Here is a 14,587-nt window from a genome sequence, read left to right as displayed (position 1 = left end):
ATAGCCTTAAAAATAGATCCTATTCAAATATTTTCTAATGAATTTGGTCTATTCTGCATTCTAGTTAAAACATGTTTATTAGAATGCTTTCTATGGCTGTGTTTTCCTTACAATGAGATGAGTCATTTTGATGGAGACAGCATGGTTCATAGAATGTTCACTACTTGACCCAACACAGAAACATTTGCCAATACCTGAGAATCATTTAATGAGGTATTTATAAGTTCTAGCACACAGAAACATAAAAAGAAAAGGAGCTGCTATTACACAACGACAATGGTGACTTAGACAACAACATGATAATGGTGATATTAGTCATGATCCTAATACATTATGGTGGCATTAATAATGATAGTTTTGACGGTAATAACAAAAATATAAATGAAAGTAATTTATTTCTTGGATTACCAGTTTTGAATTATTTTGTCTTTTTATAGAAGCAACTTCCTATATTGACTAGGTAATATACACTTAATTGTCTTCCTTTGGCTTGTTATCAGAATTCCTTCTGAGGATCTGAAAAGAGCTGCGAGATAGAAGAGGTCTCCATGTTTAAGGCCTAGTCACTGAGTGTTGGGAGCTATTTTGGAGGCTACTTTGGCCTACTTCTTTGAACATCTGCATACTGAAGCCTCTAATCTCATTGTCTCTCTATATTTTTTTCATGCTGGACAGCTCCCTTGAAAATGCCTGTGGAGCATTTTCACTTTTGCAGCTCCTTCCGATCCTATCATCTATGTGAGGCTTGATGGTGAGTTGTAGACATTTTCGTCAACCCTGATACTCTTCCAGGAAATGTTTGCCTTGCTTTTTGGAGTTTTAAAAAACACATCTCCAAAGATCCAAAGAAAGAAAGAGTTTTTGTCCTACACTAATAAGAGTTCTTATTAACTGATAACTTGTGCTATGTCTATGGCCTAAAAATATATCCTTCATTTCTGCCACCCATGGACTCTGAACGTGTCTTAAAGTAAATTAGATTCACCAGGAAACTTAGCATCCATTTCTTCCCTCAGTTATAAATTCACAAAGAAATCTGCCTCTCCTTTTAAAGTGGTTTCCCTAGCAGCAGAAACACCCTGAAATGATCAGAGCCGTTTGTCATATTTGAAGTTTGACTTTCCGACAAAGCTGCCTGACTCAGGGGGATGAGGACAACATCATCCAAACACAAACACTTCCAAAACATGCCAATGGTGAATTACATATGGAAAGAACGCTGAGGTGACTTCTCTGTAGATCACATGTCAGCCTCCATTAGCACCACCCTCCTCCACCAACTGGCAGAGGGAAATATCTCTTGAAGTAGCTATCTTTGTAGTGGAGAACAGATGGGGGTGATTCTTAAAGTGGATCAATTACCATAAAGATATATTCTGGGCAACAGTGGGTAGACAGAGATAGGGAAGACAGCAGCAGGCACATGAAATGAACTCACCTTGTAATGGCTCAATCTTGCTTATCTTTAGGCTAAAATAAACACATGGGTCACCAAAGACACATCATGGGGACACAGACACTTGTTTTACTCACAGTCAGACATGGAAAAAATGAGAACAATGTGGGTCTTATTGCATTCCCAGACTACCTTTTCATTTATTTTTGCTACCTTTATAGTAGGATGAATCAGAATATTTAGTATGTATCCCTGGCACTTCTTCAAACACTGTGTTGATGTGTTACTTTGCAGTGATCAGTCAGAACTGCATTCATTTTGAGTTTTCCTCCTTTCTGAAATTCTATTCCAGCTCTTGTAACTAGAATACAATGAAAAAGATGTAGATAGAATAACTGGTATGGAAAGATGGGTATAGTAAATCTGTCTACTTTTTAACATAGTTATTTTCTACACTTTAACCAAAGTGAGAAAAAGATTTACAAAACTTACTAAAAACTTTGAGACCTATAGCAACCTCCAAAAAAGCAGAGTGGATGCCTCAAATAGGGTCTTGGTCAAAGTTCTCTCTTAATGAGTTTGCACTATTGTTGCAAGATGAATGACATACAAATGAGCAGTATTGTCTTGTTTCTGCCCTTCAGATGGAGCATGTCTGGAGGCCCTAGTAACATCTAGCATGGTGGAGGCCATCATTTAGTCTTACCTGACCCAAAACAAAACACACAAAACATGTCTGAGCAGCAAGTGTCTTAACTTTTATGCTCTGATTATCCATTGCTGGGAGTAGAAGACAGTTTTTTTCTTCTTAAAAAGGAAATTTTGAATACCTTTGTTGTGGTGCAAGGGAATTAATTTCCTGAACTTGATACAGATCATATTTCTTAGGTTAGTTATAGAAGAAATGAAAATGAAGGGTTCTGCAAATATTTAGCAAGAATAGACCATATGTAGGCTTCATATTAAAATTAATATTTTGGAAGTGAGTATAGATACTATAGTGGTCACAAAGACATGGATCATTGCTCATTCTTTGATAAGGACCTTGCTGCTGAACCAATACAAGTTCCCTGCTCAGTTAGCCCAGGCTTTGATAGATCATTTCAATTCATTTTTTCCTTTGTCTGACTCTGTTTCTGTCCCCTTGTGATAGTTAATCTTAACTGTCTACTTGATTGGATTAAAACCCACTAGGAGATTAGTGAAGTGCATCTTTGGGGTTCTGGAAATATGTTCATGAAGATATTTGAAGAGAGGATTAGATCATAAGGGCTCTTGCTTAATGAATAGAACTATCTATTGCTTTATTCTGAACATAATGGCATTATTGGAAACAGTGAAAAGTAGGAAGTCTCCAGGGACTAGGTCTTGCTCAGGTTAATTCTTGTGTGTTTCCTATTTCCCATGAAGTGGACAACTCTCTGCCATTAGCTTCTATCATCATGATGTTCTGCCTATGTGCATGGGGCAAGGGGCCAGAGGCTATGTTCTCTGAAATTTGGCACCATGTGCTTCCTTTAACTTGGTTGCTTGGGCCTTTGGGTTACAGTAATACAAAAATAAGTACTGTACCCCATCCTCTACCTGCATTTATTTACTCCTCAAAAGTAGCTGGCATCCTGAACATGTCTTGGGTTTGTCTCTTGCATTCCCTGTTATGAAGCAATTCGAGAGACAAGGTGATCCTCTGTGGATTACTTGTGAGGTGGAACAGAATATGCATGCTCCATGCATTCACATGTGTGGAAGATGTTTAATCAGTTAAAAAATATGAGTGGTCTCCACACATACGTGAATTTTTTTGGTAGAATGAGATAGGAAAGTGTTAGAAGGGCCAAGATAATAAAGCAGAGACAGCCAAAGAACACAGTGAAGCTATTATGAGAAGACTATCCTGGCTGGACACAAGGCTGCACAGTAGGCAGCAATTGGAAATCAAACTATTGTTAACTAACTTCCGATTTGCTTTGTGTGTAGACAACAGAGAAAACACCAGGAAAAGGGTTTACTTTCTCTATCACATAAATGATTAAAGTTCTGGCACAGTCAGTTCTGAGATCCTTTGTGGTTTCTTTCTGCTCACCTATTCATCACCATTCTGTGATCTCTAGAGTGAAGTCCTGTCCTTAGGACCTAAAAACTCTGTTGGACTTGTAGTCACTGCAACCAAATTCAAGATGCTAGGGTGCAGGGTGAGATAAAAGCAGGCATACTATGTCATTTTAATAAAGCTTGCTTCTAATCATGTCTCAGTGCTTATAACTTGGCCACAGAGCCCTTTAGAGGATGCAGTGACATTCACATCTTAAAACATTTGCTTTAAAATTGCACCTTAAACATAATCTACTGTTTCATATGATGGAAACATAAAGGTTAAAACATTGTGTTTTAAACTGGAAGGTGGCAACAATATATTCCTTGAAATTATAGAGAAATTATATGTGTGTTGAATGTCAAAAGATTGTAGTTGTGTCCCATAGGAGATCATTACTAATCATCTAAGATGTATGACCTGTTTCTCATGTACCATGTATGACAGAACACTTTTTCTCTGTCATTGTATTTGACAGAGCTTATGACATCATTTTTATGAATATCCTATTATAGCAGATAAAGAAATGGAGGTTTTGAAAAGTGAAGAAAATTGATCAGGATCACAAAACTCATGCCCTTGTAGAAAACTCATGCCTTTCTGGCTTCCACTTGCATTACAGTGTTCATTTTAAGGTCCATAGGTGAAATATTACGTAGGAAAACCTAGAGTCAAGTCAGATATGGAAGTAACAGTGAATTGTGAGATTCATCCAGCTCTTTTAAGTGTTGGAACCATGAGAAAAGTACATACAAAGTCAAGGAGGAAAGAACTCCAAAGATGGAAGAAGGTGGGTGGAATGTTCACATTGTCTCTAGGTGGAAGGGTCCCAGCAGAGTCATTGGAAGAAAACTGAAGAGGAAATGTCAGTCAGGTCCAAGAGAAAGATTTCTGAAGAAGAAAGGAGTTAAAATATCCACAGCACAGAGTTTTACAAAAGCAGAAAAAAGTCAATGGTTTGATTAGTAGAAGATTCTATATTGATTTCATTAGAGTGTCGACAGTTGGAGCAAATGATCTGTTGAAACATGTATGACAACTATAATGCTAATAACAGTTGACAAGAGAGAGAGAATAAGAAAGGAATGCTGTGGATCAGCATTCCGAGGGCTTGCTTGCATTGGGATGCAGCCCTGTGACATCACTTCTCTGGCCATTTCTGTGTTGTGGGTGGGAATGATGAGTAGTGAGACAGTAACCTGTCCAAGGTCACACTGTTCTTCAGTGACAGAGTTGACTGCTGAATTCTTGCGTATGACTCTAGGAAAATGAATGCAATTTTTGCTGTTGTTTCTCTGCTTGCCTTTCTTTTTTTGGTGTAGGATGTTGACCTCAGGGTCTAGTGAGGCCTATGGACTACCACTGAGCTGTCTCCAGCTAAAGGCTTCTTTGTTTTATTTTTTGTAAAAGGATGGAAAAAAGCCCGTAGATTTTCCCACAAGATATATTGATATTGGGTCATTTTCATAGGAAATATTAACTGTATTTAATGGTCACTTATTCTTCCCTTAAGTAAGATGTCTTGAAGAGCAATGTATTTTGATCTACTTTTCCTGAATCAGTCTTTCATCAGTCTTAAAAAAATAATATAAGTGAATTTTAAATTATTTTGGAAAATACTACATTTTTATGAGTAAGCTTATCAAGACAATTCAAATAATACATTCTGGACCACAGTAAATGTCTCTGGAAATAAAGAAGGCATTTTTATCTTTAGAACACAACATTTTATCAACTTTCTACCACAACAGTGCTCTTTTGTGTTTTGAATTCCTTCATGCCTACAGATTGCTCAACTGAATGTCACTGGGACCTCTAGAACTTATTTCCACATATTTGAAAGCTCTCTCATCTCCTACACAGTCATGCTGGTAGGAGAAACCCACCAGGAGTATATAGCTGGGCATGTTACAGCAAGGGCAGCTATTAGAACCTGAGGTTCATAAATTGCTATTCCACATCCATAGCCCTTCTCGGACAACCAGATTAATGCCATAATATACCTTCAAAAGACTGGTAAGAGCTTCTTAAAATATTTTCACCATGAACATTGCAGATATATATTTTTTAAATAAAATACTATGACTGAGTTAAAAACAAAAAAGCTAAGGTTTCTTTTAAAACTGTGTCTATTAAATTTGGTAGTCATCAGAGGATTTGAAGGTAGTTGGCTTGCCTCATTGTCTTACCAATTAATGGAATCATAAGTAGGGATAAAGTCTCTTTATACACAGACCTATAAAGGCATAAATATTAAAGCAAGAAAAATCAATAAAAATTGGTAGGGGAGTAATGAGAAATCAAAACAGTAGTTTTTAAAGAAAAGTACTTTTGAATATATTCAATACCAATGTTTGGTTATGTCATGGACTTGGCTTTTACCATGATTTCAGTGTTTGCCAGTTGATTGGGAAACTCTGTATTATATGGAATAGCAGCAGCAACAAGTGGTATCCACAGCTAAGTGCTTACTGGGTAAAGCTCATTTTAGGAACACCCTGCATCTATTTTTATTTAATCCGCAGAGAAGTCCTAAGAGTTGGTTTGTTTTCTGAAATGAAGGATCCATTCTCATCAATTTTTAATAATCACTTTGTTTTAACTTGTGGGCCAGTGTAATGTATAGAGGTTCTCCCCCTTTTCCCTCCCCAGGTGAGACAGTTGCTCTTTCAGTCCTTTTATTTGTACAAAATACCTTTATTCAATATTATTCTGCTAGCTTGGAACTTTATCTTTTTATATACTACTTTTATTACTTCATTATATACCTTGAAAAAGTAAGTAAAACATTTTCTCATGTCATCTTTTGTTTTAAATCTTGCTATCTCACCTTTGAAATATCATCTGTTCCTGACGTGGGCAACTTTCTATCCCCTAATGCGGCTTAGCGAGTGACCAGAGAGTGGTGGAGGGGTGTTAAAATTACATCTTCAGCTCCTGACTTGCACTGACTAGTGAGTCCTGGGCAAGAGTTTATCCCATGTCTTCTGGACCTGAACTTCTGACACATAGCACCAGTGTTTCTTACTTTTCTTTGGTGTAATTACACAGTATACACTCACTCAGCTACAAAGAGCACCTGCTAAGCATGAGCACCAGGGCCAGAGTAATAACCCAGAGTCATCATTGACTGCCCCTATAGAACACTGCCTGACTTTTGTTTCCCAGAATGCTTCTCTGGCTTGAAGAACATGCTGGCTAATTGTGGCTATAAGATGCATGGCAACTGCTGTATATAAAGTAAAACCAAAAACAAAGACCATCCTATGGAATCTTGATTTACCTGCAAATTCACATGTATCTGGCTAAGTCTTTACGAAGGCACATGTCTTCATGCAAAACAAAATTTCAGTGTAAATGATGATTCCTAGAATTTACTTTGCTACTCTAGTAAAAACATTAAGGACAGAAGAAAGGAACTTATGTAAATAATAAACATACAAATTTGTTGTTTGTATTAATTAGAGGTTTCTGCTAAACTTCATGTGTTTATTCCAAAAAGAAAAAGAAATTGTATTGATTGGGTTGCCACTGTGGGTAGAATATTTGCTAGGAGCTTAAATGTCATCTCACTTAATGTTCACAGATATCCTATGAGCTTTGAGACTTTTTAATGATCATTTTATAAGTAAAAGAACTAAAGTTCATGTAATTTAACTAACTCATAAAAGATCAGTAGTTAGTAATAGATTGGTTTAGGATTTGAATCTGATTCTGAACACTGTTGTTTCCATTAGCACAGTTAACAAATTGTTGAAATCAAACATCAATATAGAGATTGCATACTACCTTTGATTTATCCTTTATTTTATAAAGTACATAGGTGCTTTGCCTGTATATGTGTCTGTGTATCATATGCATGTCTGGTGCCTTCTGAGGCCAAAAGAGGGGGTCAGGGTCATAAGAACTGGTGCAACAGATGTTTGTGAGCCACCCTGTGGGTGCTGGGAGTTGAATGGAGGCCTTCTGGAAGAGCAGCCACTGTTCCCTTAAGCTCAGGACCATCTCTCCAGCCCTACTTTAAATGAAGAGATAAATGCTATTTGCTAAGAACTTTGGTAACTAACCATCTTGTACATCCTACATTGAAAGCTGTGTGTAATGGCTTTGGAGATCTTACTGATGCCAATGAAGTTTTATCTTTGGGTGAGCTCTCCTCTACTTTAAAGCCGTACTTCAAAAAACATGCATTACATTCATATCTAGGATTAAACATGCAGACACATGCAAGTGTAAACATGCAAGTGTACCATCTACAAATGGCCTATATAGTCCTATGAGCCGATAGTTATACTTTGACTACGAGGGGTTTAACATTTTTCATTTGATCTCAATTCTTCTGGGTAGGAACCATGTTACAGACAAAATCCTCACTGGCTATGGTGCTGTCATTTATCTTGTTCTGCCACCATTCTTATCACTGCTCTGAAAGTGAGCATGTCGAAGATAAGCTTCAGGAATGGAGAGCAAAGGCAGCCTGACCTGGGCTTCTGGCAGGCAGGTGCAAATGCAAATCCTTGCATGTATGCTGGTCAGCAAGGCCTTTAATCTTCCCCACACTCATTTTTCTTTCTTGTCTCATTAATGTAATTCTCTAGATGCCCCAAGAGACACACAACAGATGAAACATTGAGTACCAAGAGCAGCCTCATAGAGCTCGCTAAGTGGCATGTATATATTTTATGTGTAGAGTGAAATCTGGTCTCTGGATGAGAGTTTGAGTTGGCCAGCATGTCAGAGCATAGCTGCCAAGGATCTCTGATTTTGAGCAGGGAAGCTCTCCCTATCATTCTCCATGCCCGGGGCTCCTCACACACACCACTTTGATGATGATTCCTCCCCTATGCTCTTAAAACATCAAAAGCCTTGGCACTTGGCCTAGGTCATGTTTGGTGTTGTATCTTCAAAGTGAAAAAACATACAAAGTAACTCCTGTTACTCTGCAGACACTGAGGTTCTTGACATAGAAACCTCTGTATCTACATGAATACACACCATCACTCATTTAATAAACATGTGTTGGACTTTGGAAGTGCCAAGCAGTATTTTAGGTACTAGGAGCATACAGGGAACAAAACTGAGATATTTCCATTGTGTGATGATGTAAATGAATGGGAGTGCTGCTATGCACATGTGATCAAGCACAGAGCGTAAGAAAAGAGAAACGGATGTCAGAATGGCCTTGGCAGGTGAAACCATTCAGTCATAAGTGTCTTGGCAAACTTTTAGTGGGCTCATCTATTATTTCTCTCCAACTCAATTCTTAGGAAGAGAGATTATTAATTCTATATTATTTATTTAAAATCAGTATCTTAAGAGTCTTTCATCTCAGAGGAATTGCAGTAATATTTAGTAAGAAAGGTAAAGAATGTCTGCTTCAGCCATAAGCAGTGCCAGATGCTAAAGAGTTTAGAATTGAAGGTGTCTGTTGTGAGCTTCAATACATCCCACTTTCTTTTGGAGAAAGATTTCCCAGCAGAGTAGTTTTTACCTTGGTGAGAGAGAGATCATTGAAAACTTATATTTATAAAATGCTTATAGTTCATGGAGAAAACCTAGGTGGTTCCCCTTGACCAGATGAAAAACAACTATAATTGTAGGTGGCACTCTACCATCCTCCTCCCCTCAAGTAAATCATAGCATTAGTATCTAGAGGTTTTTTCCCCTTTGATAAGAGGCCATAATTTGCTGGTCAAGTGAGAATGGTTTCTATAGAAATTTTTCTAAACTCATGTACTCTTTGAAGCTATATGTGTAACTAACCAGATGGCTGACAAATGTTGCTGCAATGCATGGCTTTTAAGTTTTTATTTTAAGTAAAAATTATGACTCCTGGCACTGAAATAGTCTTAACAGCAGAAATTATTTTTTAATAGAACAATAAAAGAAAATTATTAGAGAAAAGTTGCTAAAAGATGAAAATAGCGAATTTAACTGTTACCAAGTGCTTCAAGGAAGGCTTTGGCTAGAGCTAAAGACAGAGGCTAAAACATTTCCTCTTATAAATTTGTGTCTAATTGCCTTGCTTTATGCTGGGGGGAAGACAACAAGAAAAGACTATAGCAGGTAGAGTAGAATGACATATAAGACAAGAGCATTGGGGTTGTCAAATTCATTTGGAATAAATGAAATCATTGACAAAAGACTCCCCAAGCTGAATCTAATCTTCTATGGGGCAATGCTATACTTATCCACATGTCACAGGCGAGAAGTTCAGAACTGCTCTGAGGTCCTCTGGCCAATGTTCTGACTTGTGTCCCATGCTTGGTGACTACCCATGCCACTCTCTTCTTTTGCTGCTCCAGCAAGGGCTTCCCTAAAGCCCTTTGACCTGCTAAATAAGTTATCTTTAGATCTATTAGGACACCATTTCCTCATTCCTAGTATAGCCAAATTATTGCAGTTATTTCATTGCAAGCATCTGTGATCTCGTGACCTTATGAACTGTCAGTAGAATGCCACCGTACTGCTTAGTTTTCATCAACTTGACACAAACTAGAATTGCCTGGAAAGTAACAAACTTCAGTTGGGGAAATGGTTCCATTACATTGTCCTGCAGTTAAGTCTGTGTGGCATTTTCTTGATTGTGTATTGATACTGCAGGGCCCCACCCACTATGAGCAAATGCCACCCCTGGACAGGTGGTCCTGGGAAGCATAAGAAACTTAATTGAACATGGGCCTGGAAGCCAGCCAGTTAGTAGTGCTCCCCCATAGTGACTACTTTGAGTTCCCTCCATGGTGGACTATAATCAGGATGTGTGAATGCCAAATGAACCTTTTCCTCCCCAAGTTGCTTCTGGTCACAGTGTTTATCAGAGCAACACAGGGAAGTGAAGCAGAACAGCGACACGGCACACCAGCAAGAGGGCACGGCCAGACCAAGAAGCTTGTTGAAAATGCAGGTGCAGAGACTTCTATTGCAGAACCCCACCTCAAACAGAAGCTGCAGTTCTAAACGTGGCCCCCAGATAGTGTGGTGTTCAGTGACATGCATGCACCTTTTTTAGAATCCTCTTCACACCGTATCTTTGTTTTTATATACCAGACTTACATCGTTAGTAGGAATGGAAAGTTTTTGGCATTAGGTACACATTACCTCTTGTGTATCCATACGTATAAATGTCAGTGTAAAAGTGACGTTTCAGCACATACATTCAGAAATTTAACCCATGTCTAGGTCAAGGTGTGTACTAGTGTTGTTTGCAATAGTTTTCCCTCTTCTTAATGCAATCACTTTGAATATTTATTACACTCATGATTTTCATAAATTCAGGCTTTTGACAATGCTGAAAGTGTTAAATGCTATAACTGTACTTGAAATAAAAACTTTTATTCCTTGGCATGGCTTTCAGTATATACCCGGCTCCTTCCGTACTACAATCTTTCACTGCCCATGCACAAATATAGATAGCAAAGATTTGTAGGAAAAAAAATCAATGCTTAGAAAATAGAAATACTCAAAGCTGATGACTACAATCAATCTCATGAGAAACATTTGTGATTTGTTTATCAGTAGTCAGGGCAGCAGTCACTGTCTTCCAGAAACAGTGTTGGGAATTTTGTTTTGAGAACTGTTTGGTAACAAGCTTTATTTTAGAGCTACTTTTGTTTAACAGCAAAAATTGAGTCACTCGGATGCTCCTATATCATTGACTGCTGATCACACACCAAGGACTTGTCATTGAAATGATTGACTTTCCCAAATGATCACTGTGTTTTCCAGTTCTTTATTTAGACACCGTGTTTGCATGTGTTTGTACCTCTGAATGTTCTCTGCAAGTGTGGCCAAGTGATCAAGGAGACTGGCAGATGCCAGGGCCCTTCAATCAGCTTCTCATTGCTGTACAATCTGGCTTTTTCCCTTCCTTTCACGGAATGTATAATTGGACTGTATGCATGAAAGGAAAAGAGGGCAAACACACATAGGTGGCAATTTTTCACTTTCACTGATCCCATTTTAGCAGCCAGTGTGACCTCTTGTGAAGTTCCAAATGTAAAAATTGTCAAAACAAATCCTTTGGAGATGAAAAATATCCAAATCAGTGAAGAATCTGCTTCGCCTTCTTTTAGATTCCACCCCCAACCTATATGTGTGTGTGTGTGTGTGTGTGTGTGTGTGTTCTCATACATATGCGTGTGGGTGCATGTGGTGTGTGTGTGTGTGTGTGTGTGTGTGTGTGTGTGTGTGTGTGTGTGTGTGTGTGCATATTCGTGTGGGTGCATGTGTGTGTATGTATGTGTGTGTGTATGCGCGCGTGCGTGTGCCTGTGTTGTTTTAGTAACAGGCTCTCTTCCCACCTCAGTCTTTGGTTTGCTCACTCCCTTATGTGATGGATCAATGCTTCCAGAACAGGGGCTTCTGAGTGACTGCGGGAACAATTACTTCCAAATGACCTCCTGCATCTTAGCGGGGAGCATTGAGACCACACCCAAGGTAAAAGGAAGCCTTTGCTTAATGATTTCGGTAACTTTTAAAGGCACTGCGTTCCTGGAATATGCCAGAGGGTGTGAGGGTAAGCTACCCGGGTGCCGATAAATTTGTCTGTATATCGAAATGAGATGTTATCTTCAGTTAGAGAAACCGGCAACCGATAAAGACAGAACTGCTCATTGGGCAAAGTAAACGCTGAGGATACGCTTGGCATAGAATTAATGTGAAGAATGCTTGTGATGCCTTATCTTAGTAAGAGGCTAGTGGTCCTCTGTGCTGCGGGTGTCAGTATGGGGTTGGGAGGGGGGACAGAACTTTTGGGGAAATAGGAGAAACAAAAGCACACAGCCTGAAGCCGAGCAGAGGAGCATACAGCCTGTAAGGCAGGGGTGAAAACCGCTTCTCACATTACTAGCCAGTGTGGTGACAACGGGTCAGTCTTACAGACTTGGGGTAGTTCAAGCCAAATTTAGAAGACTATTTTAATCCATTTAGTTCTTATGTCTATTATTAAAATTCTTTCCCAGTCATCAGATGTTTAAATGGCATTGGCAGCTGAAAGCGTTAATTGGCAATTAAGAAGTGAATGCCATTAACTTGCATCTGCTTCTGCTTTGTTGGAAAAATGATTTTTTGTCACCATAGTGATTCATTTTTGGGCTCTGTCGGATCTGCCACACGGTATGCAGTAGATGGTAAATGGCTTTGGCCCTCCACCCCCCAACTGAACAAGAGATTCAGCAGTGTCTTTTCAAGTGAACCTTAGATTTCTGGTAAGATACAGGTGATAGGTCAAGATGGTGAAAAGAACCCCATGCTAATTTTGCTGCACTTTCTTGAAAGTAACAAAGGGTTTCCCTTTCCTGATGTCCTGGGACAGGAATTAATCTCTGAATTTAGTTCTATTTAGTAGTAACTCAGGGAGATAAGCCTTTAATCATACATATATCCATAATAATATGTCTATATATGTAGGGCACGAGGTGTGGTCAGGCACACCTGTAGCCAGCCCCTAAGCAGGCGTGGCTACAGGATCCCCTGTATGTATGTATACATATGTATATCTATATATCTATTTGTCATCTATCTATCATCTATCCATCTATATGTGAAACATCATATATTTGTTCAACTGAAATAAGGAAGCATAACTGTGTTCTGCATTGGTAAAAAAATTTTACTTAGGGTTCAGAGATTCCTGTTGGGAGAATGTAACGATAAAGTTGAAGGCAACCATCTTGCTTCTGTCCAGTTGCCTCCTTTTTTTTTTTTTTTATCATGAAGTCATCTTTAGAAAGCCTCTGTGGTACTGTGATAAGAACCCATCTTGTTCCTTCATACGCTTGTTTCCCTTTTTACTTGGTTCTTGTTTTATTCACTAAAATTATAGCTTCCAGCTTTTAAAAAGTCTATAGGTTGTGAAGCATCACTTATAGAATTCTGTACCATAAAGAAGTAAGTTGAACCGGACAATCGTTCAAGCAGGGCCTTTGGAGAAGTAAGTTTTGATCACTGTATATGCTTTAGAAGGTATGGTTCCTTGCTGTTTATTAAGTGTCTATGGGTTTTGTAACCTTGGGTATTTGAACTGAAGTCTTCATATAGAACTATTCATTTTCTTTTGGATAGACTTCAGGTAGACTAAGTCATTTCATGGGAAAATGAGGGCAGGTATAAGCACCTGGAAATAAGGTCACCCCTTTCTTGAGTCCTATCAAATTACTCCCCCCCCATTGTTGTAGCCAAATATTCCACAAAAGCAATGTAAGAGAGGAAGGGTTTATTCTGGCTTGTGGTTTGGGTGTGTAGTTCAACAGACTCACAGAGATATGGCAGCTGGAGTGTGAGGCAGCCTGCTAAACAGTACCCTCATTCAGGAAGCAGGAAGAGATGGATGCTGCTGCTGATCTGGTTTCTTTTATCTTTCCTTTTGTTTGGAACCTTGGACCATTGGATGCTGCTGCTTCCATTCAGGCACATCCTCCCTTATCAGTTAAGCCTTTCCAGAGGCACTCTCCTAGTCACACCAGCACTGTGTCTCCTAAGAGATTTCAAAATCGTATCAAATGGATAGTGAAGCTCAACCACTGAGTATCCTCAGGGAGATCCCTCTCTGAATCACTCTCAATCCTAGAAAGTCACTGACAAGATTAGACATGAAGGCAAACCTCACTAGGATAATCTAGAAATTCTGTACCATTATGTGTTATTGATTAGCTTAAGACTTTTCCTAGCCTTTTAAGGGGTCTAACCTTTTTTTCCCCAATAGGGAAAATGTGACTTACTACTTTCTGATGTTGAACTACTGCTTGTGTACTCTGGCTTGGCTATCTTAAGGGCGAATGACAAATATTTTTAAATGTTTATTTTATATTTTTGTTCATATTAATTATTTCCCCTCCCCAACTCCTTCCAGATAATTCCCCTTCCAACCCATGCAACTTCATAAACTTTCTCTCAAAGAAAAGAAAGGAAGGAAGGAAGGCAAAAAGAAGGATTAGAAACCTGTTTACTGGTGTGAATGGGGTATGAAGTCACCCACTATCACTGTACCCTTCTTCTCAGATCATCTACTTAAGGTCAATGCCCAGACTTCAGATTCCTCCAGAATTTTTATACTATTGCTTTGTGGGAACCCCTCTTACTTTTTTAAGAGTAAAATATAG

At 38.7% G+C, this 14,587-nt stretch overlaps 1 protein-coding gene across 1 annotated transcript in view; it reads left to right on the top strand.

Moving 5' to 3' along the window:
• The first annotated feature begins 11,828 nt into the window (after nt 1-11,828).
• Nucleotides 11,829-14,587, top strand: part of Mlip (muscular LMNA interacting protein) — a 101,129-nt gene continuing 98,370 nt past the window's right edge. The window contains exon 1 of the mRNA XM_035444225.1: nt 11,829-11,924. Coding sequence (XP_035300116.1) covers nt 11,829-11,924 — 96 coding nt within the window. The remainder of the gene's footprint in view (nt 11,925-14,587) is intronic.

The sequence above is a fragment of the Cricetulus griseus genome, chromosome 4 (genome assembly GCF_003668045.3).
Source record: "Cricetulus griseus strain 17A/GY chromosome 4, alternate assembly CriGri-PICRH-1.0, whole genome shotgun sequence".
Taxonomy (NCBI): domain Eukaryota; kingdom Metazoa; phylum Chordata; class Mammalia; order Rodentia; family Cricetidae; genus Cricetulus; species Cricetulus griseus.
The sequence above is the reverse complement of the archived record's forward strand: the minus strand, read 5'-3'. Positions and strand labels throughout refer to the sequence as shown.